The sequence below is a fragment of the Falco biarmicus genome, chromosome 4, assembly GCF_023638135.1.
Source record: "Falco biarmicus isolate bFalBia1 chromosome 4, bFalBia1.pri, whole genome shotgun sequence".
Classification (NCBI taxonomy): domain Eukaryota; kingdom Metazoa; phylum Chordata; class Aves; order Falconiformes; family Falconidae; genus Falco; species Falco biarmicus.
In genome coordinates this window covers 75,238,296-75,264,827 of record NC_079291.1, presented here as the reverse complement: position 1 = coordinate 75,264,827, position 26,532 = coordinate 75,238,296, and the positions used below count along the sequence as shown (strand labels likewise).

General features: G+C 54.3%; 1 protein-coding gene across 1 annotated transcript in view; it reads left to right on the top strand.

The window, feature by feature from the left end:
- Positions 1 to 26,532, top strand: part of PPL (periplakin) — a 28,378-nt gene extending 1,846 nt beyond the window's left edge. Inside the window, exons 2-22 of the mRNA XM_056337793.1 lie at positions 8,007 to 8,106; positions 8,663 to 8,817; positions 9,346 to 9,466; positions 10,361 to 10,486; positions 10,775 to 10,816; positions 10,944 to 11,105; positions 11,567 to 11,674; positions 12,207 to 12,302; positions 13,330 to 13,452; positions 14,350 to 14,496; positions 15,301 to 15,452; positions 15,978 to 16,075; positions 16,335 to 16,492; positions 17,452 to 17,630; positions 17,718 to 17,856; positions 18,648 to 18,841; positions 19,181 to 19,331; positions 19,624 to 19,707; positions 20,685 to 20,801; positions 21,466 to 21,558; positions 22,049 to 26,532. Coding sequence (XP_056193768.1) covers positions 8,007 to 8,106; positions 8,663 to 8,817; positions 9,346 to 9,466; positions 10,361 to 10,486; positions 10,775 to 10,816; positions 10,944 to 11,105; positions 11,567 to 11,674; positions 12,207 to 12,302; positions 13,330 to 13,452; positions 14,350 to 14,496; positions 15,301 to 15,452; positions 15,978 to 16,075; positions 16,335 to 16,492; positions 17,452 to 17,630; positions 17,718 to 17,856; positions 18,648 to 18,841; positions 19,181 to 19,331; positions 19,624 to 19,707; positions 20,685 to 20,801; positions 21,466 to 21,558; positions 22,049 to 24,733 — 5,230 coding nt within the window. The 3' untranslated portion in view covers positions 24,734 to 26,532. The remainder of the gene's footprint in view (positions 1 to 8,006; positions 8,107 to 8,662; positions 8,818 to 9,345; positions 9,467 to 10,360; positions 10,487 to 10,774; positions 10,817 to 10,943; positions 11,106 to 11,566; positions 11,675 to 12,206; positions 12,303 to 13,329; positions 13,453 to 14,349; positions 14,497 to 15,300; positions 15,453 to 15,977; positions 16,076 to 16,334; positions 16,493 to 17,451; positions 17,631 to 17,717; positions 17,857 to 18,647; positions 18,842 to 19,180; positions 19,332 to 19,623; positions 19,708 to 20,684; positions 20,802 to 21,465; positions 21,559 to 22,048) is intronic.

The window sequence follows — 26,532 nt, the reverse complement described above, 5'->3', positions numbered from 1 at the left end:
GTGGCTGAGGAAGAAGCACAGGGCTGTGGCCTCCGGGCACCCCCCTGCACCCCGGCTGTCCGTGCGCACCTCAGGGATGGCTGTGCTCATTAGCCCCAATTTGTTAATTCCTGCGTTGGAGTTTACAAACATCTGTGAATCCAGGGAACACTCCCACCATGTGGAAACAGCCCCACCATCAAGATGGGGAAGCCGGTGCCAGACCGGTTAAACAACTTGCTGGAAAAGGATTGCGAAGAAGCAAGGAGCTCTTGCCTCCCGTCCCCTGCTCCAGGCACTGCCAGGCTCCCAGCCGGCTCCCGCCCAGTTTTCCTGCTAGAAAAACAGAGCAACACTGCTAAAATCAGCCCGACCGCCCCCGCTGTAAACAGGGACAGAGATTTCGACACCGTGTACAGCCCAGCCTCATCCTGCGCTTTGGCGAGGCTGCACAGCTGGCATTCAGGGGCTACACCTTAGACGATGGCTTAGTGCCAAGGTACCGCTGGTGACCGAGCAGTCAAAGCACAGCAGTGGCAGGGCAATGACCGAACGCTGCTTTGGCAAGCATGCAAGGGTACTGGAAGTTTCCTGCAACCAGTGAGGAGCCAGGGCTACCAGCTCAGCTGATTTACGCAGGGGTTGCCAAGGAGGTGCCGTCCTACAGCAGGTCACAGCCTGATGAGCTGATGGGAGTCCTGGTGGCTTCTTCAGATGTGAAAAGAGCCCTTCCCATGATGGGGGCATCTCAGTGAGCAGCACTGGAGAGCCAAGATCCCCACGATCTGTGCAGCTCAAGCCAGACGCTGTCATCCACCCACAAACAACACTGTGTTCCCCTGGATGCAGACAGCCACCCTTCCCCAGCCCCAAATCGGCCCTTCAGCCTCCCATCCAAAGTGCCTTGGAGCATGCAGGATTTAAGCAGCGCCCCTGCCTATCCCCAAGCTGCTCACAGCCTGCCTGGGACAGGGGGGTGAGAGCTCGGGTGGGGGGCAGGGACAGGTTTTCCCGTGCCATCCCTGCCGCCGTGCCAGGGGTGCAGGTCCCCACGGGGGCCAAGCCCCTCTCTGAACAAGGAAGGAGCCATGTGTGGCAACCGCCTCCGCGTCTGGAGGCTGGTCAGCCCCATGCTGGTATTAGTAAGGAGGAAAGCCAGCCTGCTTTGAAGCTCTAATAGGGCAACGGCGGGGAAAGGAGTGGCATTAAATCCTGCAAAGCCACAATGGTTTGAAGACAACTTGGTGCCAGGTCCTCTGGCCTGCCACGGCTTGTCTGTCCTTGGCAGCACTGGTTGAGTCTTGGAGCACGCTGGCCACACGCAATGCCGTGGCTTGGCTGGAGGAAAACCACGGCAATGCTCCATGCCAAGCACCCTGGACCACATCCCCATCCATCCTAATGCCACTCGCAGCACCAGTGGTTACTTGACCTGCAGCGTGCAGGTGATGCTTCTCAACAGCTCCCTGTGGTTTTGTTTTTCTGATGCACAAATTAGCAGGACCAGGGTCCAAGTCTCTCCTTAGGAACATCTGCTCCAGCTGTGGCCTGGGCTGTGGTCTCAGTAGCCACCCCCATCCATCTCTGAGCATGTCAGTAGGTGTGTGGGCATCTCCCTACCTTGTTTGGGGAACATGGATGCTGATGCTAACATTTTTTTTCTCTCATGGACTTGGTTGCTCTACGCTTCTCTTGCTCACCCCATCCCAGTACTGTAAGGGGCCTGGAGATTCAGCTGGGACTGGCCATGACTACCGTGTTGTTAGCACATCATATATATATATCTCAAATGTGCGTGTGTGTCTGTCCCTAGGAAGGAAGTCAGAAGCCTTGACTAGGTATGTAGTATGGGGGAAAACCATCGCCCTCCTTCCCCATTACCTTCATTTCAAACATTCTATCAAACACTTGCCAGGCACAGAAAACCGGAGGTTGGTTTCTCTCTTAGAAAGTCCAGGCTTGGGAGGTAGAAAACACAGCTCAGCCATGAGAAGTTGCTGCTGAAACTCACCCTCCTGCCAGCAGGAAAGGTCCTTGGGGTCCTCAGGTGAGAGCACCCATCCAGGAGGGCTCCCAGCCCTGAAGACCCATAATGGTGTCGGAGGACCCAGTCCCCATCTAAGAGGGGCTGCAGGAGGCTGGGGCAGAAGCAGGGAGGGCTCTGCCTGCAGGGCTGGCACCCATTTCTAGAGGCTGTTTGGTCGGGCTGGAGTCAGCATGAAGGACCAGACAGCAGGTGAGTCAGGGGAGCTGCTCTGTATTTACGGTGGAGCAAGCCTCACCATCGCCTGGCCTGTTTCTGCTTTAATTTCCATGCACATTACAATAATATATCACCATTACTACAAGGGAAGATAAATAGAACTGAAACAAGCCGGACTAAGCACGGCAACCCTGCTGTCCAGCTACACCCTAACGTGGGTAGCTTGACAGCACATTGCTCCAGAGTTTTGAGCCAGATCTTAATCTCTCCCAAGCCTGAATTACACTAGCCAGAGCCCAGCCCTTGTGCCTTCTGCTGCAGTTTCACTCCAGCATAGTCATAAGTGGCATGGGGGAATATCATGCAGTGGTAGCTGCTGTGTGCCTTCTGTAGGATTCGTGCAGCTTAAGTCCTTCCTAAAGTGTGGTCCCTAGCAGCAGTGCACACATGGGTATACATTTTATTAAATCTATAGAAATGGAAATTAAATGGAAACAGAACTGAGAGCAGCAGTAGGTGGTCACTGTCTGATGCACCATTTGCACATCCCACTAGCAGGATGCAGTAAGCAGGACCACGATCCGTGCTCAGACCCGCCAACTCGCTTGTTCCTGGCCAAGTGGTCCCACCTGCAAGAAGCTGCTGGCATGGGAAGGTCTCCCAACAGGAGGGCAGAGGCAGGGCCAGCATCCCTGAGCTGGGGGAAGGAGCAGGAGAGAGCCCTTCCCAGTAACCCTCCCAGCAAGTGTCTCTGATTCATGGGACAAGCTCCCAGGAGGGGCCTTCCCAGGGCACGACAGTCAGCTGGAGCAGTCAGAACTCCCAGAGCATGTATTTGAACATGCTCACTTGGGGGGATCAGTGAAACAGCCTCCTTGTTTGGAAAAAAAGGAAACTGGAGAGATCAAAGGGATTTCCTACCACCTGCCAGCAGGCGCAAAGCCAGGGTGTGATCCTGCAGGCATCCCAGAGGTGTCGGCCTTGGGGAAGCTTGCTCCAAAAAATGCTCTTCTCAGTGAGGGTGAAACCTAATGGAAATAGAGAAAAAATGGGAATAAACAAAAAAAGTCCAGTTTTTAGCAGCAAAGTTTCCATATGACAGTAATTAGCATCATATTTGTCCGTCAAAAACCTCTCTTCAAAAAAAAACAAACCAAACACCCACCACAACCAAACCCCTAAGAAAAGCCCCCAAAGCCCAAGTAAAACTCAAGCCCCTCTGAAAGAAAGCATCACCTGAGATCAGAATTGTGGTAAACAGGTGAAGTGATGCCTGCCACAGAGCAGCTGCCTCCTCCCAGCTCCCCAGCTGGGAGAAACCTGAAAAAACCCTCCCATTCCTCACAGGAATAACCTCTGGTCCTTCACACCAGCCAGGCAATGCTGCGGCTGCTCAAGGCAGCATTGAAAAGAAATAGCACTTCTGCCAAACGCTGCTTTGTGTTTTGTGTGAGTGATATCATTTTTTCCTTCCTGATCAGAAAATGTTAAAAGTTCTCCAGAAAAGGCAAAGCCAGTTTTTCCAGGCCCTTCCCCCCCGCCCCCCCCCCCCCCGCCCCCCAATCTTTTAAACAGAGACTTATCTATTTTAGCAGAAAAGCTTTGCATTTCCCTCCCCTCTGCTGGAGCCTCGCAAGGGCCGTGGCCCCAGGCACCTTTGCTCCTGCCTCCGCTCAGTCTCCTGTGTGCTGCCCTTCCCTGCTGGGTGATCCCTCCCCAGCTCTGCTCTGTGCTCCAGCCATCCCCTCTCCTGCCTCTCTTTTTGGCTTCAGCAGCCCTTCGCCTTACCCTGCCAGCAGCTCCGCTCCAAAGCCCAGATGCACCCACAGCTCTTCCCAGCAGCTTCCCGAAAGAGCCATCTCTTGCAAAGCCCAGCCACGCACCCTTCCCAGGCTGGCCAAGGCTTCCTCACCGCCTCGCCCATCACCCCGTGCTTCTCCTGCATCTTCTTCCTCTCAGCAGATGAAGGGCATAGGGAAGCTGACCTCCTCCATTCCCTGGCACGGAGATTTTGGCCAGCTTTCCCAGCCAACCCCTCTGGCACCCTGCTTGACACCCGGATAGATGCAGGGACCGTGCTCATCCTCGTGGTTTAACGCAGACCCAGCTATGGTGGGGACAGGCAGGTTATTAATAGGGCTGATGGTCTCATATCAGTAATGCCCACATTAGTTGGTTGTGGCACAGAAGTGGTAAGTATGCAGAAATAAATAAAGAAATCGGAGATATTATAAGAGAGAATAAGATCTCTCCGTTTTCTGTATTTATTTCTGAACATTTCTCATTTCTGCATTTGAAGCAGCTGTGGGGGGAGCTGGCACACACACCAGCCAGCCTCCCGGCTCAGGGTCCTGTGCCACGTTCAGCAGAGGATGGGGCGCGGAGGAGCAGTTCCCCCCACGCTGCAGCAGGTGTTTGGAGACCCAGCTCCCATGGGAGGTTTTTATTAGATTTCCCTGTACCAAAACCTCAGCTGGTGACTCTCACATAAACCACAGAGGTGGAGAGAGCAAACAGCTCGGGTTTTGTGCGTCAGGGAAGCCGCGGCTGAGCAGCAGAGCCATGCCCACATTATAACTGAGCATGCCCTTGCTTGCTCTGAGCAAGCTCTGCATTTTCTTTTCCCTTGGTCACCCAGATACTGCACATGGAAACAGTAGTTTCTGGATTACCAGGCGAACTGACCTCTATGACACGAGGAAACGCCATCCTTTGCCCTCCCCGTTCCCCCAGCCCCAGCGCCCACTCCTGCTCCCTGTGGTGATGGAGAAGGGGCTGTCGCCTGCCGGGTACAGCAGGGGCTGGGGGAGGAGGGTGGCTGTGCCCCAGCACGGGGCTCCCTGAGTCACGGGGAGGGATGACGGGGGGCAGTGACACCAGCTCAGGAACCAGCTGACAGGGCGCAGGCAGCCCCAGTGCCACAGCAGGGTGGTTTGGGCTCATGGCTCAGAGCCAGGGGAAGAGTGGGGAGAAGGGGATGAGTGGCACATCCTCACCCGGACACGTCATCCCCATCTCAAACCATCCTGACAAAGCCAGTACCTGAGGAAGAGGGTCAGGGCCTGGGTGTTGCACTCACGGGTTCCTGGCACCCCAGATCAGTTTTGCTGATGCAAAGCTCAGCTCTGCTAGATCAAACCGGCAGCAGCTTGTGAAGCTGTGGCTGAAACGCAGCACTGCCATGGATCCCAAGTGATCCATCCTTAATTTTATTTCCTCCATACAATTTAGAAGTTTTCAATCAAAACCAGTGCTAGAAAAGCCCCAGACCTCTTCTGCTTTTTGGGGTGGTTTTTCCATCCATGCTGTAGATTCACTGAAACGCTGAAAATTCATCCTTGGGCTTGCTAGAAAACATCAAGACCAAGGTAGGGAATGTGGAGACGGGCCAGCAAGCCCTGCCAGCTCTTCCCAAGCCCCACTAAGTGCCAGTTCAGCTCCAGCTATTGCAAAGAAGCATCACAAGCTCCCACCTGGATAATCAGCCTCTCCCACCCTCAAAGCTCAGGCAGCATCCAGTTCGCCGGTGAGAGATGAGGAAGGCTCCTTCGTGGCTGCAAGCTCTCTCAGGTTGCAGGAGGTGCCAGCTCTGAGCAGCCATCACTCGCAGACACACAAGCACGTGAAGCACATTTTAGTCACCCGGCTTCAAACCACTTTCTCTCCACTGATTTCATCTGACATTTTCCCTGGTTTACATGGGATGATGCAAAGTGGATTTTGAAGAGCTGCTTCTACCATTGCAGTGGGATCCAGCCACCCGCACCTCATCTCCCAGTGCACCCCTGCACCCTCCAGCTGTGATTATTGAACAGAAAATGTGTCTCATCCTTGCAATTATTGCAGCTGCTGCACGACTTGCAACAAGCCTTTTGTTTGCTCCTCTGCTTGGCAATACCCACTTGGTTCATTTCTGCTGATGCGAGAGGGCCCATAATTACAGCAACCCCTCTGCTCATCAGGAGGTGCCAGGCATGCAGCAGCAGCAGTGACAGACAAACCACCAGCCATGCCAAGTACCGTCCCGATGATGCAGCTTCTATAAAAAGAAAAAAAAAACAGTGTAAATCCTGCCCACGCCAGAACTTCCCAGGGAAGCATGGACTTCTGTGGAGCTGTCAGATGCTACGAGGCTCCCGCAGCCTGGGGCAGGGTTCGAGGTAGGGAGGAACAAGCCCAGAGCTCGCTTTTGTTATGTTCTGCTGCACTGAAAGCAATAGCAAGCAAGGCAGGCAGGAACACGTCCCGAAGCTCAGCACCAGTGCCAGGACGGAGGCTGGCCAGACCCAGGCTGGCCCAGCTTTTTTCCCCAGTGCCCACACTGGAAAGGCAGCGAGCTGGGGTGTCTCTGCGGGAGGCGGCATGCAGGCCCCGAGGGGCACGGGGCGGAGAAGACCACGTACTGCTTTTACCTGCTGGCAGCGGAGCATGGGCACATGTCCAGGGAAGCCACCGCAGAGCACTGGAAGAGGACCGCCTCGGTCAACAAGCCGTGTCAGCTCTCTGCTTTGGCCCCCCGTGCTGTGGGAGATGGGAGGACATGCCTCGTGCCATTCTGGAGAAGCTCACGAGGTCAGCCCCTGCCCCGTGAAGGACCCAGGTGCTGCAGGACCCCCTGGAGCCAGGCTGATGGAGCCGCTGGGTGATGCTGTCCGCCTGGGGATGCAGGAACCCTCCACGCCATGGGTACGGCTGGGCTGCTGGTGCTCCACCAGAAAACTCTGCTCTGCCCTTCAGCCTTTGCAGGAGACACACAGCTCATCTCCTAGCAGCTATACCAGCAGTTAACGTTTCCAAGTGCCATATAAAGATTAATTCCACCACCACATAACGAGGTCATTAAGATTCATTATCCCCACTCCGTAAGTGGTTGGGATTGGAGTGAGCCAACCTTCAGCTTAAGCCCAGATGGCGAAGCAGCACAGCCGGGACACAAGCCCCAGCCCTGCCACCAGCCCCCCGGCTGCAGGGCTCTTGGGGAGCACACCCCGCTTTCTGCCTCCGGGCTGCAGAGCCCTGGCACGCGGCCCCCTGGGCCCTCTCCTTGCGGCCAAAGCAACAGCAAGGAGACGAAATGTTTAAAATAACTCTGGCAATGCAAACGCTGCCTCACGGGTTGTGGTGACTTTGCTGTGAATACTTGGGCTGGCCCCGCACCCTGCCTGCCCAGCTGGAAACAGAGAGGCTTGGACCAGAGTCACCCAGGGAGCAAAAACCAGTGCCTAGCAAGAGGCAGAGCACCGAAAGAGAGAAGCAATGTGTGCTGCCCCATCCCTTTGTTTGGTTTAAATTGTGAATAACTCCTTGCAGAGCAAGGAAGCTCTGGCTGTGGATGGAAGGGCACAGCATGGGCCCCAAGGCAGGGCTGCACCCTGACATGGGGTGCACACAAGGCTACAGGCACAGACAACAGCCTCAAACAGGCCAGCTCGCCTGCGTGAGTGGGGGTCGGGGTCCTCTCTGCTGCTCAGGCTCCTCCATCTCCCCACAGGACCCCCCCGCTCTCCCTGTCCCCTATGAACAGCTCTTTTCTTTCTTGCTCCAAAGCCAAGGGAGGCTCAGGCTCGCCTACCGCATCGCTCCCATTTCCACCATGTGGGAGACACCGTGTCCCCACCCGCCACCCCCCCTCCTGGCAGCGCAGCCGAGTATTTTGGAAAGTGTTAGCAAGGCAGCAGTGAGTCACACGCAGCTGCGGTGCCTGGCAGGCTCGGCTGGCCCCCCGGCCACCCCCGGGGTCATGGCACCCCGAGGGCAGCCCCGGCAGCAGCGTGGGGCGGTGGCCGTGATTGTGGGGTGACCAGTCCCCCCTCTTCCTCCCCAGCATCTCCAGCAAAGAGCTGACCGAGCTCATAGAGCGCCTGCAGAAAAATGCCGACCAGGTGGAGAAAAACATTGTGGAGACCGACTCCCGAATGCAAAACGTAAGCAAGCCGTGGCCCCGCGCTCGGGGGCTCCTCCGAGCAGCCCTGTCCCCCCGCTCCCTCCCACCGCAGCCCTTCCCATTTCACTGTGCCCTCGTGTCCTCTCCTATGGCACGTGTGTGGGGCTGCCCTGCCCTGCAGCGGGTACCTGGCTGCAGTGGAGGGGTGTGGGGGCTCCCCCGGCTTGTGGGAAGGAGGTGGGAGGGTGTAACAGGTGATGGGCCCCCTGAAATTCTTCCCTACCCAGGGCTGGGTAGCACTGTGCAGAGCAGGGATGTGCACCCCTGGACGTGCATCCCAGCAGGTGGCTAAGGCGGAGGTGAAGGGGCCTGAACCATCCTCCTCCCCCAAAGGGGACGATGCCTCCTGAGGCAACACAGCCTCCCACCCCTCGGGGCTGGCATAGGTGAGGGGAAAGCCAAAGACATCACCAGGAGGACAGGAGACGGCAGAGCTCCTGCCCATCTCCGTGCCCAGGGGCGGTGTGGCAGGATGACCTCTTGGGTACTGTTTATTTTCCCCTCGTGACCCTTCCTCCTGCTCTCTGCCTGCCCAGGACTTGCACAAGATCAAGGCATGCCAGCTAGCGCAGTACAAGGACCTGACTGCTCAGAAACTCACCGAGTCCGACAAACTGCTCTACGTGCTGGATGGAGATGCAGCGATCGCCCGGCACATGAAGCACCCCCAGGGTGACATGATCACAGAAGAGTGAGTACTGGGGGACACACACACCTGTCCCCAGAGCCTTGCAGGGCGGGAGGATGCTTCTCCAGGGGCTCTGCTCAGCTCCTGCCTGCAGTTGGGGCATCACCGCAAGCTCCTCTGCACCCCAATTCACATTAAGGTGTGTAACCCACAGCCATCCTTGGGCACCCCTAGAGTGAGAACGGCTGCACACCTGCCGATAGCAGCGCTGCACAAAGCATGGCACGGTGTTTTCTGCCCACTGCAATTGCAGACCACACTCTCCCCTTGCACCAGCCTGCCCTGAGCTGGCAGACATGCTGAGCAGCCTTTGGCAGAGGATGGGTGCACAGGAACTTTCACCCTTTCCCCAGCTGATTGCACAACGCGGCTGCTGCCAGCCTGCATGGCAGTGCAGGGCTCTCCAAGATCCCCTAAGGACAGTCCCCCCCCCTCTGTGGGTGCCTGGGAGAGAACGACCTACAGCTATCGATGCTAATGCCAGCCCATGCCCACACCCTGCATCCTGTCCTCACCTTTCCCTTCCCACAGCATCCGGCAGCTGAAGGAACGAGTGGCAAACCTGCGCGTGAAACATGACCAGATCTACAGCTTCCCCCTGCAGCATATTGAGCCCCAGGTCAACTGGTCAACAGTGATCGAGGAGAAACAGGTACCAAGGGGACCATCAGTGCCCCTGCCTGGCCAGTAGCACCAGCTGGGCAGGACTTTACCCATCTCCCCGTGGAGAAAAAGGCTCTTGGAAACCCTCTTGGCAGCATTGTACTGGGAGCAGCAAGGGAGGAGGTGGGGTGTGGGGTGGCAGGAGAGGGTGTGGAGATGATGGGACAAGGCCAGCGGCTGTGGCACCAGGGGCAGGTGATGGCAGTGGCATCACCACTGGAAGCTGGGCTGAGAAAGGAAAAGCTCTGGAGGATGGGGGGCCCACGGGGGTGTGCCAGCCTGGCCATTGACCTCCTGGGTGAGCTTGGGTAAACCTCTGCCTTTCTCCATCCGAGGATGGAGACCACACACACCCTCTCCAGGCAGTGTGCTCCAACACCCCACCGTCCTGAGAATGGAAAAGCTTCTCCTTATATCCAGTCTGTGCTTCCCCCGTTTCAATTCATGCCTGTCATCTCTCATCTCCCTACCACACACCACCCTGCACAGCCTGCTTTCTCAACCACCTTACAAGAAGTGTGCTGTTAGATCCCCCAGAGCCTTCTCCTCCCCAAGCCAAACAAGCCTCAGCCTCTCCTCTTGGGTCCTTGCTTCAGCAGCCCCAGTCACCACCTGCTTGAAGCTGTACTCTGTAGCCCTTCTTTTTTAATTTATCCTACTCCCTACACTCTTCCAGCCAGAAAAGAGTTAAAACTCCAAACCGCCTTTCCCATGGCCACATGGCAGATTTCACCAAAGTGCTCCTGGGCACTAAACGCTGCCAACACCCAACACCAGAACCCATCCATGCCCAGCTCCATGGCCACTTCCAAGAAGAGTTTCTTAGGTCTTAACTGCCCCATCCCCTTCCCCCATTGCTAACACCAACTCCCGTGTGCCACAGGATGCGTTAAACAGCAAGGGCTTTGGGACCGATCTGCCGCTGGTCAACAGCCAAGTAGAAGAGCACAACATCTTCCACAACGAGGTCATGGCCATTGGCCCACACATTGCCAAGGAAGGCAACAAGGTCAGCTCTCATGCCCCTCTCCCTACTGCCCCACAGGGTTGGCCTTGTCCCGAGTGGCTGATGAAGGGGAGGGCATCCCACCAGCCGAGCTGCCACAGCCCGGACCAGGGTGGGTGGGTGCCCAGGTCCACACCTAGCCGCAGTGCCCAGCATCGTATACCGACTCTAGCTTTACGATGAGGCAAATCCCATAACCTCCACAACCCACTCCACCCTTAAACCCCCGCCAGACCACCACTCTCCAGAGACATGCTCCTAACTCCTACCTTGCTCCTTCTCTGTTACCAGGAATACAAGAGCGACTTCCAAGCCAAATACCAGAAGCTGCTGGTAAGAGCCCTCTGGGATCCCAGGGGCAGAGCCCTTTTGAAGGTTCCCTTGCTGGAGTGGCCAGGCACCCTCAGGGGACCCATTAAGAGGAACTTTGGGCTGAGCTGTCCCCTCTGCCCCTTCCCAGGCCGGCTCCCAGCAGCGGCAGCAGGATCTGAACTCCCTGCAGGACTACATGCAGCGCTGCACCAACAAGCTCTACTGGCTGGATCAGCAGGCGAAGGACAGGACCCATTACGACTGGAGCGACCACAACCTGGACTACCCCAGCCGCCGCCGCCAGTACGAGGTCTGTGTCCACTCCCCAGCAGCCTGGCCCATGCTGGCTGGGTGCTGTGCAGCAGGGGAGGGGGGCACAGAGCCAGAGGAGCAGGCTGGGGGCTGGATGGGGGCAGGGAACGTCCCTTCCCCCGTGCCTCAGTTTCCCCCACTCCATCACGAAGGGCTTTGAGATGTACAGGTGATAGCATGCAGATAATAAGGTTAGTCTTGACCTCCTGCCAAAGGTAACGCAATGAGGAAGCTCGGCAGTTTCCTCGTTCTCCTCTCCCTTACCTCAGCATTCACTTGGCAAGAGTCACACTGTTAGCAACATCTGCAAGGGAAGGAAAAGCGAAAGCTGCTGCGGGGGAACATCACACGTTCCGTCTTGTGGGGCTGTTCAGGCCCTTTCAGAGTAGCTCAGCCGTAGGACGCAGCCAGGGTCCCTCTCTTGGTGCGGGGATCAGTATCTCACCTCTCTCCATCTAGAACTTCATCCACCGGAAGCTGGAGGAGAAGGAGGAGGCCATCAACAAGCTGCATGCGGATGGAGATCAGCTGCTCACCCAGAATCACCCTGGGAAGAATGCCATCGAGGTGAGCATCAGGGATGGTTCTATCCTACCCACCCACCCTGCAGCTTGGGGGACTCGCCCAGCCCTTCTCCAATGCGAGACCTCGTGCCAGCGCAACTCTTGACTTTACTTCCTGGGATGCCAAGTGGGAAAAAGTCTCCTTCACCTGCAGGTGTGTAAACACCATTGTAGGAGCCCAGATAAACCTAAAGAGCTCTTCCCACCTTCCTCATTCCTGTGGCGATTACCTTGTACCTGCCTACAAAGGATAAATTATGGTGGCAGTTCCACATTTGATGGGAAGAAGGACATAAGACAACAGGATTTGCCACCTCCTTCTACTCCAACCCCACACTCCCACCAGAGCATCCCAGCTTTGGACTAGCTGTCCGGTATTCCCAGCCTGGCTCTGACCTGAGAGCAGCTGGGTGGCTTCTGAGGCAGCCAGGGAGCTGTTGGCTCAAGATGGAAACTGGTACATTCTGGTGGGCAGCTCAGGCTCCCCCCTACCACAGGGCACCCTGCTGATGCCCCCCTCCCGCCCCCTGTCACAGGCTCACATCGAGGCAGTGCACGCCGACTGGAAGGAGTACCTCAACCTGCTGATCTGTGAGGAGAGCCACCTGAAGTTCATGGAGGACTTCCACAAGGTACCAGATCCCTGGGGGCAGCAGGACTCAGCACAGCCTGGGGAGTAGGTGGTGGGCTGCAGGAGGTCCCAGAATACGAACAAACTCCTGCTGCTCTGGGAACAGTAGAAGGGGTTGAGTCCTCTAGTCTACAGGGCTTTTAAGGCTAGGAGGGCCACCCTGAGCTGACAAAGCAAAAGTCATAATTGTTCAAGCACCACACGTCAGTAATTGTTTGGCTAAAGCATGACGTGCAAAGAGCATCCGCTCCAGTGCCGAGGTTCCAGAGCTGCAGTCTGGCGCTGGCCTCTCTGCCTGCAGGACAGCAGAAGTATCTCGCAGAGGCACCTCACCCCCAAAACAAGGCATGGGGAGACCTCACATGCTCCACTCGGAAGCGGAACAGGTCCAAGTGGGGAAACTGCACCTGCAGAAAGCAGAGCTGGCCCCCCAGGGAGCCCTGCGCCATGGCTCAGCGTCCCAGCTGAGCTCGGCAGACGGATGTCTGCTGGATAAATTGCATCTGACAGCCAGGGAGGCTCTGCTGGGAAGCAGGTTGGGCTGGATTCCTCTCCCACAGCCTGGGCGTGTTGACATGATGAGTCTGTTGCCAAAGCTGAACTGTGGTGCCCAGCCCAGGCAGTGCCTTTTGTGGGTATCTGCCAGAATAACCGCCCCAGGGGGTGGTTTGTGTGTGGAAGGGCTTGGCTCTGCTTTCTCCTGGGCGCTGGCAATGGAGACACCACGCACCATCATGATGCTGTCCAAGTGAAACAAAATAGAAGGCAGGGAAAGGGGGGATTTTACAACTCTGCAGGAGATGACCATGCAATAAGCTGCCACTGGTTGTCTTTCCCCTAGATCTGCTGTCCTGAGCGTGGGAAATAGTGATGCCTTGCCTCTCTCCATATACTTCTGGGTGTCTAGGTGCCCATTGTAGCTCCTGGTGACCATCGATGCTGTAGGCAGTGCAAGGACCAGGGTGCTGGGGTGGGTCCGTTCCATGTTTCAGCAGGACCCTCTCTCACAAGAGACTGCCTTTCTCCAGTTTCAGAAAGACACTAAGGATGCCCAGGAGCTCTTGAAGAAGGTGGATACAGACCTGGACCAAAAATTCAGCCCAGAGTTCAAGGACAGATACCAGCTCGAGTCTCTCCTGCGGGAGCTGGATGTGAGTATTGGCGGAGGCAGGACCACAGGGGAGGCAGCAGCGGGAGCCAGCATCCCTGTGGCATCAATGGAGGGGCATCCCTGCCCATGCAGGCATCTAGCCCAGCTTTCTCCATGGCAGGCAGCAGGATCATGCTGCCTGGCCTTCACCCGACTCTTCCTTCCCCTCTAGCTAGAGATTGCCTCTCCCATAGCAACATAATTGCTCACTGGGCTGGTTTTTATTTGTTCTTTCATTGAGTTAGCGCTGATTAAGGGTGGGAGCATAATTAGACCTGCTGCCAGAGGAGGTTGTGGAACTTGCTGTGCTGCCGAGAGCTGGGCTGCGAGATCGCCCACTTGGGAAGGGCTGTGCTGAGCTGAGCCGCTGGCCTGGCCCAGCCCAAGCCCAAGCATGCTGCAGCAAGCCCAGATGATGCACATGTCCTGGGACAGCCGATAGCTCTTCCTGAGAGCCATCCCTCTCCTCCTTCATGCTCCGTCCCACTCAATGTTACGGGATACCCACCTGCGCAGCTAGAAATAGAGCAACTGACAGCAAGCCTCGTCACAGGGCTCTAATTAGAGCTGATGGCTGGGAACGGTGCTATCCATCAACGTGCAGCCACACAGATGTGGACCACACAGCAGGGAACACCTGTCGATGCCTGGTGGCTAGTGCCAGGGCACAGTCCCAGCTGCAGTCCTGGCTGCAAAAGTGAGCAGGAGAGTGCAGGAGCACTTGGCATAGAAACACAACAGCTGTAGAGCAGGACCCAGGAGCCATTTTCACTAGCATAAGCAAAAAAGAAGCCACAGTCTGTCCTGGCATGGTTATGTGCTCCTCCCCAGCTTAGAGAGCCCAGAAGCTTGTTCTTCCCCCATTTGCCTACTGGTTTTGGTTGTTGCCCTGTGCTAGGACCAGGAGAAGGCCTTGAACAAGTATGAGGCAGTGGTGAAGTCCCTGCAGGAGCGCAGCCAGCACATCCTGCCTCTGCGGTACCGCCGTGAGATGCCGCTCCAGCCCGTCCCCGTGGAGGCTCTCTGCGAGTACGAAGGCGAGCAGGTAACAGCTCCCTCATCCCTCGAACAACACAGAGGTGCTGCTGGGGACTGTCTCCTGCTGAGCACTGGGGATGGCATTGGCACGTGGGGAAGGAGCGATGTCTCCCACAGCAGAGACAAGAGGAGTGCTCACCCCAGTGGGAAAGCAGGTTTGACAGCTCAGGAGGAGCAGTGCAGGAGGGGTCTGGGGGAAACACAGCCTCTATCTGCCCTGCAGACACCGTGCCTATTGCACGCCCTTCAGGAGGTTGCAACAGCCTAGCTGTGTCCCATTCCCACGCTCCCTGTGCTAGGACAATAAAGGTGTCCAGGCACGTTTCTGATCAAAGAAGCTCACCATCACTTGCACAGTCCCGGCAGGATCCCCCCATCCCGGTATCAGTCTTTGCAGGACTGCACAGCTGACCAAAGGGATGGGACAGCGAAGCCGGCAGACACCACGGGAGCGGTGGGGGCCTGGAAAGGAGCGAGCAGCTCGGGCTGACTCAGCTGCCAGCCTCTCCGAAGTGGAAAGCCGCAGCACAGCCTTGGGAACGCCTTCTCATCTCTGCCCTAGTGGGAATTCACTCGCCTTGGCTGTTGCAAAAAGGAGGCATGGCTTCATACCTGGAGGGTCGGGGGAGGGAGGAGCAGGCACATGAGCCTTTGGCAAGCAGCAGACACTTGGAGAAGTGAGGGCTGCCAAGAGGAGGGACTAGAGGTTATGCTGGTCCTGCCCCCCAAGAGTGGCTCCCGGGGCTGCTGGTGCGGAGCAGGGCAGGTGATGGTTCCTGACCTGCTGCTGTGACCGGTTCCTGTCCCCCAGGGCCAGATAAACCGAGGAGCCCACTACACCCTGCAGAAGAACAGCGGAGACATCTGGGAAGTGGCAGACAGCTCAGGAGACAAGATCAGGGCCCCAGGGGTCTGCTTCATGATCCCCCCGCCTGACGCAGAAGCAATGGCGCTGGCAGACCAGTACGTGCCCCCTGCCGGACCCTCTCGCTGCCCCAGCAGCCTTTCCACTGGCTCCCAGCAGCCCCAGGCCCTGCCACCAGCACTGCATCCCCCGTCTGGCAGCGCTGGCAGGGGGCTCCTGCCCTGACTCCCGCAGGGAAGCCTCAGGCTTCCTCCAGGAGGGATACCTGCACCTTCCTGCTTGCACACACGATCCCACCTGGCAAAGTGGGGCCAGCTCAGAGCCAGGTCCCCCCTCTTCCGGGGGGCCACTGCAGCCGGGGAACTGCCCACCCCTCCCTCAGCAGGCAGGTACCTGCCTTTGCTGCCTCTCCCCTGCTTTCACCCCTCCAGTGCAGATGCTGCTTGACCCCTTTGCCAGTGTGGGGCAAAGGCACCTGTCCCCCACTTGCTCCATGGCTGCCTGGAGGGGCCAGGTCCCACAAGCCCCTCCAGAGCTGCCCCTCCTTCCCAGAGCAGCACCAGCGTGATAAAGGGGCCAAGAGCCTGACTCCGACCTCATGCCAACACTGTCCCGTTTTGCAGAATTGCAGATCGCTATGTGACCGTGAAGGAGAAGACGGCCAACTGCAAGAACATCCTCCAGCAGCGCTACGAGGGGCTGAAGGCAGACAGCATTGGAGGTGTGGCTCAGGAAGGGCAGCTTAGGGCATAAAAAAGCTGCTGTGGCCTTGAGCTTAGGTAGTGGCTGATCCTGGGGGTACATCACAGAGAGCTTCACATCTCCTAAGGGTCCTGGGGACAACAGTGTTGGGATGCTCGTGGTACAGAGCAGCCAGGGCACAGGGAACAGAGGGGGATGTGGGTTTTGCACTCACTGGTGGGACTGAGCCTAGACCCAGCTTCCAGCTGGCTCTGACCTGCTCCCCCCTCGTTATCCAGATGCTGCGTCAGTTCGGGGACGCCAGCTTCTGGCAGGGCTGGAGAAAGTGAACAGCGACCTGGACAAGCAGGAGAAAGCAATAACAGCAAATCTCCGTCCACCGCTGGAGCAGAGCCGGGCTGTGCAGGACAGCACTGAGCGCTCCAAGGACCTGAAGGTACAGGGCTGTGGAAGGAGACAGATGGTGCCATGCAAGGACTGTGGTCCCAGGGGGTCTCCAGGGTGGTCCTGAGTATGCTGGGTGCTGTAAACACTCCCTGAGCCCAGGAGCATGCAGGGATGATGCTTACAGCTAGTTGCTTCTTCCAGTGGAGATGGGGAGCAGCCCTTTAAGCAGCCTCAGAAGTCAAACACCCTTGCCCTGCTGCTGGTTCAGTTCAGTCACAGAAAGGTTGAATGGGAAAAAGGTGACGACTGCAGAGCGCAGGCTATGGGGAGGAGAGGGGAGCCCTCAGGTTTTGATCCTGCCTGCAGTCTGAGCACAGCAGGGATGTTACCATTGCCACCACCATCACCTGCTCAGAAAGGAGCAGGAAAACACTTATGGTCCAGGGCATTGTTTCTCCTTGTGGACCTGCTCCGCCAAGCCCCATTGCTGGTAGCATAGCATCCTGCTCCTTTCCTCTCCTTCAGACCCCTAATTAAGCCAGGCTCCATGCCACAAACCTCCTTCGGTTTAGGAGGAAGTTCAGGTCCTGGTTACATCACCTGCCAAGGGCTACATCAAAATCCAGGTGCCACCACAAGTGAAAGCAAATTGCCCCAACTGCCTGCAGCGCTTTGACATCCAGGCAAGCGTTCCTCCATCAGGCTGCAAAGCCCAGTGGTCCAGATGAGTCCAGCACATTTGTGACAGAGCTAGAGCTGCTGGGAACCGCTCCCCAGCCACAATTTCCTTGTTAAGGGCTAGCTAGCCTGCCCCAGAAGAGATACAAGTCATCAGAAAGTCAGCAGAAAATATCCTTTTGTCCCCTATGGGACTGAAAGACATCTGCCATCAAACACAAGCCCTCAGCCCTGACCTCCCTCCCTTCTCACACTGGGCAGCCAAGGGTCAGCTTCTTTGTAGCCACAAGGTTTAGTTCAGCTCCTATAATGGCTTTATTCCTACCACAGAACATCACCAACGAGGTCCGTCGCATTGAACCCGAGAAAACGAGGAAGATCCAGGAATGCGAGGCCTTCATCGAATCTGTGCCAAACACTGGCAGTGCCACCTTGGTAAAGAACAAGGTGGAGAACACCAACAAGAAGTACGACCGCGTGGTCCAGCTGCTCAGCGCTGCCCAAGAGAAGTCAGTCATGGCTTAAGTCACAACGTAGGATCCTGCAGGAGATAGGTGCGGGCAGGCTGAAACACCTTTCCTCTTGTGTCCATACAGAGTGGAGGTGGCCACACACCTTGAGAGGAGCCTCCAACAAGGCCGAGACTTGCTGTCTACCTACGAGAACAAGCTGGTCGTAGATGACACAGTACCAGAGGATTTGCGGGTGGTAGACCGTAAGAAAGAAGAGCTGCTGGTGAGTGTTTTCTCCAGCCAGATTTCTACCCTATGGACATGCTCCACATGAAAAACCACTTTCCAAAAGCTGGGGTAACAGCTGCTCAACTCACAAGTTTCCACCAGTTAGTAAAGGGATGGTCTCCCACAGCTGGAGATGGGACCTCGGGTTAACTGCAGCGATCCACACCTACTTTAGATGCAAACTGTTCCCCCTTCCCCAAACCAGAAACCAAATGCCAGTTGAAAACTTGTGGTTTGGTGAAAGGACTAATGGCAAAGGACAAAATGGTCTAGGAAAAGCAATGTGGGTCCATCGCTTTCCAGTATCAGGCCACTAGCAGGGCTTTGAGAATAGTCACTGCTAGAAAAAGCTACCAGCCAAAACCAGCAATCCTTCTACCGTAGGAAGGCCAGAATTTTCTGTCCTCCTTCAGCTTTTCCATCAAGCCCCCAAGTTTGGACTAGCATGCAAAAGCTTTCACAGCTCCTTCTGGAGCTGTTGCGAGCCTTAAACCCTGTTCCTGCCAGTGCATGAGGAGCACCAAACGTTCTGCACGCTTTTAAAGGTTAGCAGGTGAGAAGGGAGCAAGAGCGAGCTTTTCTCCCCATCAGCTTTACCAGATGGCTCTACCTAAGCTCTGCAAGCCTCTGACTGGCTTTTCTCCACACCTCATAGCACTGCTGCAGCCCAGCCATTCCTTAGCATCCTCTGCAGCTCCAGCGGAGTGGCTGGAGTTAACAGGGAACAGTGACAAAAGCCTGGCATGTGTGCAACCCCGGAGAATCCCTCTCCTACTTTTTCCACAGGCCATGGGCACCGAGCTCCAGTCCAAAAGGTTCCTGCTCAATGAAGCAGAGCAGAACTTGTTAAGGACGAAGACGTGCTCCAACACCCTGGCCAGCAAGTTCCAGGAGCACTGCCCAGACATTGAACGGCAGGAAGCCGAGCTCTACAAACTCAACCAGCGCTTCAACAACCTCAGCAAGCAAATTGACCACAGGTAAGACTCCAGGACAGGATTGAGCTGGGATATTTACAGTGGAGCTGGAACCACACTGAATCTGGAAAAGGCACACCATCATGGAACAGGGAGTTGCAGAAGGGCTTCCAGGGAGGTCTAGGGAGGAGGAGAAAGGTTCCTGGCATCCACTGGGTGGGTAGGTCTGGGCAGCCTTTAGGATTAAGTGCTCTTACAACAGCAACAAGAGCTTTAGCAAGGGAACAGCTGACTCAAATCTCTTGTCTTTAGGGAGCAGGGGAAGCAGGGACAGGTTAAGAGGGGTTTGCAGAAAACGCAGGAGATGTGACAGTGCTGAAGCTGAGCTGATTTCCCCCACAGAACACAGACCCTGCAGAAAGCAAGAAGTGCCTATTCCAACTACCGTGCCAACTACGACAAAGTCAACCAGTTCCTGTGTAACATACCCAACTACGAGCCACAGGAGACCGACAACATCCAGCAAGTGGAAATGAAGCTGAAGAACCAAGCGGTAATTATTTCCGAGAGCACCCTTGGCTTCCCAGGGAAAGGAGAAGGAACAACACTAAAAGGAATAGAACATAGCTAGCTCCTGAACATAAAATAGAAAAATATAAATGCTTATTAGCTTTATTTATTTTTATGCTATAAGGTCCCACTGTCCGTGCCTTGTTTACATGCAGCAGGGCAGCTTGAGAAGGTTCCAATTCTCAGTGTTGCAATTTTAATGGCAACCCTCCAAAAGGCTGAATGGTGCATTTGGATGTCGTGTTCCCTCTGACGCGTATCTCTGTGCATGCCAGGCGCTCCTCAGTGACATCGCAAGCAAGGAACAGGAGGTGCAGGAGGTCTCTGCCACAGCTCAGCAATACCAGCAGGCAGTGAAGGTAAGGACTGCAATTCTGCTGGTGGGACACTAACACAGAATCACACAAAAGGGTTGGGTTGGAAGGGACCATCAAAGGCCACCTCGTCCAGCCCCCCTGCAGGAGCAGGGACACCTTGCACTGGATCAGGCTGCCCAGAGCCCCATCCAGCCTGACCCTGAATGTGTCCAGGGACGGGGCATCCACCACCTCCCTGGGCAGCCTGTGCCAGTGTCTCACCACCCTCAGCGTAAAAAGTTTCTTCCTTACATCGAGTCGGAATCAACCCTCTTCTAGTTTAAAACCATTGTCCCTTGTCCCATTGCTACAGGCCCTGCTAACACGTCTGTCCCCACCTTTCTAACAAGCCCCCTTTAAGTACCAAAAGGCCACAAGAAGGTCTCCGAGAGCCTTCTCTTCTCCAGGCTGAGCAGCCCCAACTCTCCCAGCCTTTGCTTATAGCACAGGTGTTCCACACTCTGATCATCTTTGTGGCCTCCTGTGGACCCGCTCCAACAGGTCCATGTCTTTCCTATGCTGGGGCCCCCAGAGCTGGAGGCAGCACCACAGGGGGGTCTCACCAGAGCGGAGTAGAGGGGCAGGATCCCCTACATCCTGCAAGGAGTCACCTAAAGAAAGCCTAGTGCCCTTGCTCTGTCAACCGATGAGCTAAAACCAGGTTGTATCTACTGTAGCATAAACATCATGTGGCCGTTAGCACGGCAGGTAGCTCAGATTTATAGTCTGGGGGAGGAGGGTTTCCATTCCAAGCCCAGCATCAGTAACCGAACAGCCAGCCCCCACCTGCCACTGTGCGGTTACAGCCACAGGGCAGCAGCCAGCCCAGGACCTGCTGGGAGGTCTCCGTGTCCCACCAGCCTCAGCAGCTTCCCTAAAGCACAGGTCAAGGGAAGAAGGCATTAAAGTCAGTGTTTTGGAGGCACCTGTGTGTGACGGGGCCTCAGTAATCTCACTGTCCTGGGAACTTCTTCCCACAGGACTATGAGCTGGAAGCTGAGAAGCTCCGGTCCATCCTTGACCTAGAGAACGGCCGGAATGGGTACATGAGCAAGAAGCCCAGGCTCCAGTCTCCAGCCGCGAAAGTGAAAGAGGAGGTAAGTAAGGGGCAGCCTGCAGAGAGCTGGAGCAGATGGCAGCTTATGGGACCCTGGGCCCAGCAGTTATATTTAGTGTCAGCGACCTTGGTCCAGAGGGGACTGCAGAGGATGGGGGGAGGAAGGGATTTTCTATCATTCTTAACCCATCAATTTCTTTGGGATGGGCTGGCCTGGCCAGAATGAGAGAGGGAAAAAGCTGGATTTAACACTTTCTGAAGGGGAGAAAGGTGAGGGGAGTAAAGTGAAAAACCAGAAAGGTTTTCCCCCCTCTCCAGACTTTCAAGCAGAGAGGGAGATTTCACCGCCAAAGACTGCATCCTAGACAGAAATACCCACCGACAGCAGGCCACAGGTTACTTATTTACACGGGAGGTGTTTGCTGCCTGCCTCAAACGCACCCTGCCCAGCAGGCAGGCAGAAGTGCCCACCCAGCTCTTCCTCGCCTGCATCTCTTTTTGCAGACCTTGAGTAGGGAATGTACATGACTGCACGCCCACGAGAATCACTCCTCCTCCCCCAAAGTGTGGCAGATCACTGCTGTAGAAGGTTTTTAGAAGAGCACCCAGGGTTACTTCTTTAGGGCCTGTTGTTTCTATTCAGCGAATCTTGAACAAGCACCCCTGGTTCCACCATCTCTTCTCAACACGTTTTTGTTCCGTAGGAAGCTGTTCTGGCAGCCAGGTTCACTGAAGTGAATGCTGTGAACAAACAGAGGCTGCAGAATCTGGAATTCGCTCAGAGCCTCCTGCGGCAGGTAAGTGGCCATCAGGGGCAACACAATACTCAAAGGACAGTTGCATAAACAACACACACGCTTGCCTTTGCTATTACAATTGGAACTGGAAACCAATCTAGCTAGTGTCTTGTGCCCCCAGAATCATTAAGCAGCAGACACTTCAATCAGATAGACAACCCTTCTGCTCTCCCCCAGTCCCATCTCCCACTTGCCCTAGGAAGCTCCCCATCATTTCCCAAACCCACACCAGAATGGTGTCCTTCGAGGCTAAAGGCTTTGTCCTGGCAGCAACAGGCAGTGCAGAAAGCATTTCTTAGGCTGGAAATCCACAGAGCAGTCCAAGAGCAGCCTGTTTGCATATACCCCCTGTTCAGTGTTTGCAACAGGCAACCTCCATTAACCAAGCTCAGCATCCTCCTGTCGTTTTGTCACAGGAGGCACTGAAAATAAGCACCAAAGGTATGATTATTTGGGGTTTTTTGACTACACGTTCTTTTTTCAACAACAGCAACCAGAGGTTCAAGTGACACAAGACTTTGTCCAGACCAAGAAGTCCGTAAGGCCCGTGGAAGAAGTCTGGAAGTTGAAGAAAGAGCTTGAAGATGAGACTCAGCGTCGGCAACAGCTAGAAGCAGAGATCAAAGCCATTCAGAACAACATTGTCCACCTGCAAAACCAGAAGCCCCAAGAAACTGTTATTAAGAAAGAACTGCTGAAGAAAGTGCCTGACCCTCAGCTGGAGGAGAGCTTCCACAAGCTGCAGCAAAACCTGGCAGAAGAGCAGCGCAAGAACCAGGTGCTCCAGGATGAGCTGGAGGCTCTTAAAACCAGGCTGCGTGTTCTGGAGCACGAGAAGAGGGAAGGAGGGCAGGAGTACATAGTTAAAGAGGTACTGCGTATTGAACAAGATAAGGCTCAAGCTGATGAAATCCTGAAGCTCAAGGAAGAACTGGAAGAGCTCAGGAGGCAGGAGGGAACCAGAGAGAATGAAGTCATCCTTTTACGCCAACAAATTGCTGTGCTGTCCAGTGAGAAGAACAAGGAGCAGGAGAAAGTAACAGAGAAGGAGGTGCTGAAGCTGCAGAATGATCCCCAGCTGGAGATGGAATTCCAGATGTTGCAAGAGAACAAGCAGAGGGAGAGTGCCCTCCGGCAGAAGCACGAGGAAGAGCTCAGCTTCCTCCAGGACAAACTCAAACGTCTTGAGAAGGAACGGGCCATTGCCGAGGGCAAAATTACTGTCAAGGAGGTGCTGAAGGTAGAGAAAGACTTAGCCATTGAGAGAGAGGTGAATGAGCTCCGGCGCCAGTATGAAGATGAGAAGTCCAAGGGTCGTTCCAACGAGCGCGAAAAGGCTGAACTGCTCAGGAAGATCCAGCTGCTGGAGGAAGAGAACGCCAAGGTGGTCGTCCATGAGAAAGTGCGTGAGATTGTGCGCCCAGATCCCAAGGCTGAAAATGAAGTTGCCAACCTTCGTTTGGAGCTGGTAGAGCAGGAGAGGAGATACCGAGGTGGCGATGAACAGCTGAAGACCTGCCAGAATGAGCTGGCTGCTCTGAGGAACAGAGGGCCACTGGTAGAAGTCAAAGAAGTCATTAAGGAGGTCATTAAGTACAAGAATGACCCAGAAACCGAAAAGGAGCTACAGCGACTCCGGGAGGAAATCATAGAAAGAACAGCAGCAATTGAAAGAGCGGACCTTGAGATCTACCAGCTGAAACAAGAGATACAAGCTTTGAAAGATACCAAACCTCAAGTGCATATGAAGGAAGTTGTGCAAGAAATTCTGCAGTTTCGGGAAGACCCCAAGACCAGAGAGGAGGTGGAGTCTCTGAGAGTGCAGCTAGCAGATGAACAGATGAAACACATTGACCTGGAGAGGGAGCGGCTACTCCAAGAAGAAAAAGTACGACAGAAAGAGGAGGAACTTTTCCAGGTGAAGGAGAAAGTGGTCCAACAGGAAGTAGTGAAGTACGAGCAAGACCCCACCTTGAAAGCTGAAGTCAACTCCTTCTCTCAGAGCATCGAGAGCGAGTTGAAGCAAATAGACTGCCTCCGTGAAGAACTCCGCAAGCTGCAGAGGAGGCGGTCTGAGCTAGAGCGTCAGCTAGAAGAACTTGAGAAAGAGAGACAGGCCCGCAGAGAGGCTGAACTGGAGGTGCAGAGGCTGAAGATCAGGTTAAATGACTTGGAAGAACAGGAGAGAGAGACAACAGAACGAGTGACTGTGAAACAGAAAGTGATCCTTCAGCAAGATCCCCAGCAAGAAAAGGAGCACTCCCTCCTCAAGCTGGAGCTAGAAGAAGAGAAGCACCGGAGACAAGTCTTGCAAACCGAACTAGAAGCCCTGAGAAAGAGGCTCCTTTCTTTGGAGAAGATGGAGGTCAAGGAGAAAGTGGTCTTTTCAGAGAGTGTCCAAGTGGACAAAGGAGACACGGAATATGAGATTCAAAAGCTGAAGAGCAATCTGGAGGAGGAAAGCAGGCGTAAGAGGGAGCTAGATGCAGATATCAACCGCCTCGAAACCAGGCTGTCTGAGGTGGAATTCAACAACTCCAAGTCATCAAAGGAGCTAGACTTACTCAGGGAGGAAAACCACAAACTGCACCTTGAGAAACAGAACCTGCTGATGGAAACAAGGAGACTGCAGTCAGAGATTGAACTCACAGCAACAGAAGCTCGGGATTTGAGAAACATGACCCACATGGACAGTGGAATAAGCCTGGACTCCAGATTCCAAGCTTTGGAAAGAGAGTTGGACGATCTGAAGCAGTTGTCCAGAGAAAAAGATGCAGAGATCGAGCAGCTCCAGAATCGCCTCAAGACAGTGGCTATCAAGAGGGAACAAAGAGAGAACCACCTGAGGCGCTCCATTGTGGTCATCGACCCCGACACAGGAAAAGAAATGTCTCCGGAGGAAGCTCATGTGCTTGGCCTCATTGAATGGAGCTTGTTTGTCAAACTTAAGAGTCAGGAATGCGACTGGGAGGAGATCTCCATAAAGGGTCCCAACGGGGAATCATCTGTGATCCTCGACAGGAAGTCTGGCAGGGAATTCTCAATTGAGGATGCCTTGAAGAGTGGAAGGCTAACCACGGCTCAGTACAACAGTTACCTCAACAAGGAGATGTCAATCCAGGAGCTGGCAGTCTTGGTGTCTGGAAGTAATTACACAGCGCTCCCTCCACTTTAGACACTTCTCTCAAGAGCAGCTAGTCAGAGCTGTGCGACTTGTTAGACTACCAGATCACTGCAAATCCTCGCCCTCCTTTGAGTCTTCCAAAATGCTAGAGCCTCTGCCCCAGCCACGCTGCACCGCCGCACTGCTTGCTGTCATACACTGCAGAAAAGCACCACCAGTAGTGGAAAAGACGTTTGTTGGGACTACAGCAAAATCTTCTCCCCCCTCTTCATCCCTACTTAATCCCTCAACCTAACAAAAACCAAGACAAAAAGCCTCAGGACAGTGAAGTACCTGAAGTCCAAACACCCAGCAGAACCTGCAGTTTCCTCAACATATACTCACGTACTCGCATAAAAAGCTACGTACAGCAGTTCGTTAGAGAGACTGAAGGTCAAGATGACTCCGAGGTGACCAGCAGGAGCTGGGTACGTCAGCTGCATGTTGGTAAGCCAGTTTCATCGTGGACAACCGACTAAATGATGGGATCGTCCTCTGAGAAAACCAGCTCTGTAAAAACAAAGGTGTGCTACACATCACAATGCAGAATCACCACATCAATACCAAAACACCATCATTTTGTTCACCTACGTGCCTATGCTGCTGGGGAAGAGCGAAGCAGATTTAATTTGATGGCATCAGCCGTAGATCCAGGAGGAGCATTCACATACCACTGAGGTCAACAAGAAGTATGTGAAGAGATGGCAGTATTGCCGAACGCAAAAGGGTAGTGTAAAGCATGCAGCTGTAATGAAACGCAGAGTGCCTTCGAAACACAGTTAGCTTACCTCATGGTTAAAAGCCATTTGTGCTGGTATTTTACTGGATGGAGTTACATGCAGCTACATGTTTCATTTACTTGTGTAAGGGAATGGGAAATAGAGGGGAATTCTATTTATAGTACAAAATAAAAATGCAGTGGTTCCAATCAGCAGCTGGTTTTTCTTTATTAATAATGCCAGCCTCTCGATCTTTGGCTTTACAAGAAGATGCCATTTCAGAGTCAAAGTTTAAAAAAAAAAAACAAAACAACACACAAACAAACAAAAAACCTGTTCATTTTAGCTGTTGACCCTTTTCCAAGAGGGAAATTGCTGAAGCAGCATTAGAGTTGGGACTAAGTGCAGTTCACTCCCATCTAATGCTGCTAATAATGAACAGGTCTACAGCTGCAGGAAACAGGGAAGTGCACTGGGATGGCACCAGGGGCTTCCACACCTAGAGCATGTTCATTTCTTTTCCCCAAATCCCAGCTAATACCCAATCCCCAGTAAATTCTGTCACCAACAAAAGCAGCTGTAAGCACTCACTGCACATCCACCCTGGCTTTGGGGATTAACATCGTTATTTTACCTTTGCTACTGAAAGGATCGTGCAGGATAACGCCGTGGCTCCAGGGTCTGAACCCCACATGTTCCTTCCAGATGTCAGCTTCATGCTTCGTGAGGAGCACACTGAATGAGAATATGAAATTCTACCACCACAATGGCTAGAAACAAAGCTGCAATTTACTTACCATGTAAGAGCCTTTAGTTAAAACCAGTAAATCAGTAATTCACTCAAGAAACAGATGATCAAGAGATGATCATCCAAGCTGAAACACAAACTCCTGAAAACAAAGTCATGAAACTCTAGAGGTAAGGAGATGGGAAAAAGCATTTTGGAAACTTTGAAACGATTTATTCAGTTGTTCTGTACAAGATTAACAGTTTTTATACCATCCCCACCATCTTCAGCAAGACAGTCCCAACACACACACAAAAATAAAATAAAAAAAAATAATAATTAAAAAAAAAAAAAAAAAGAGTAAA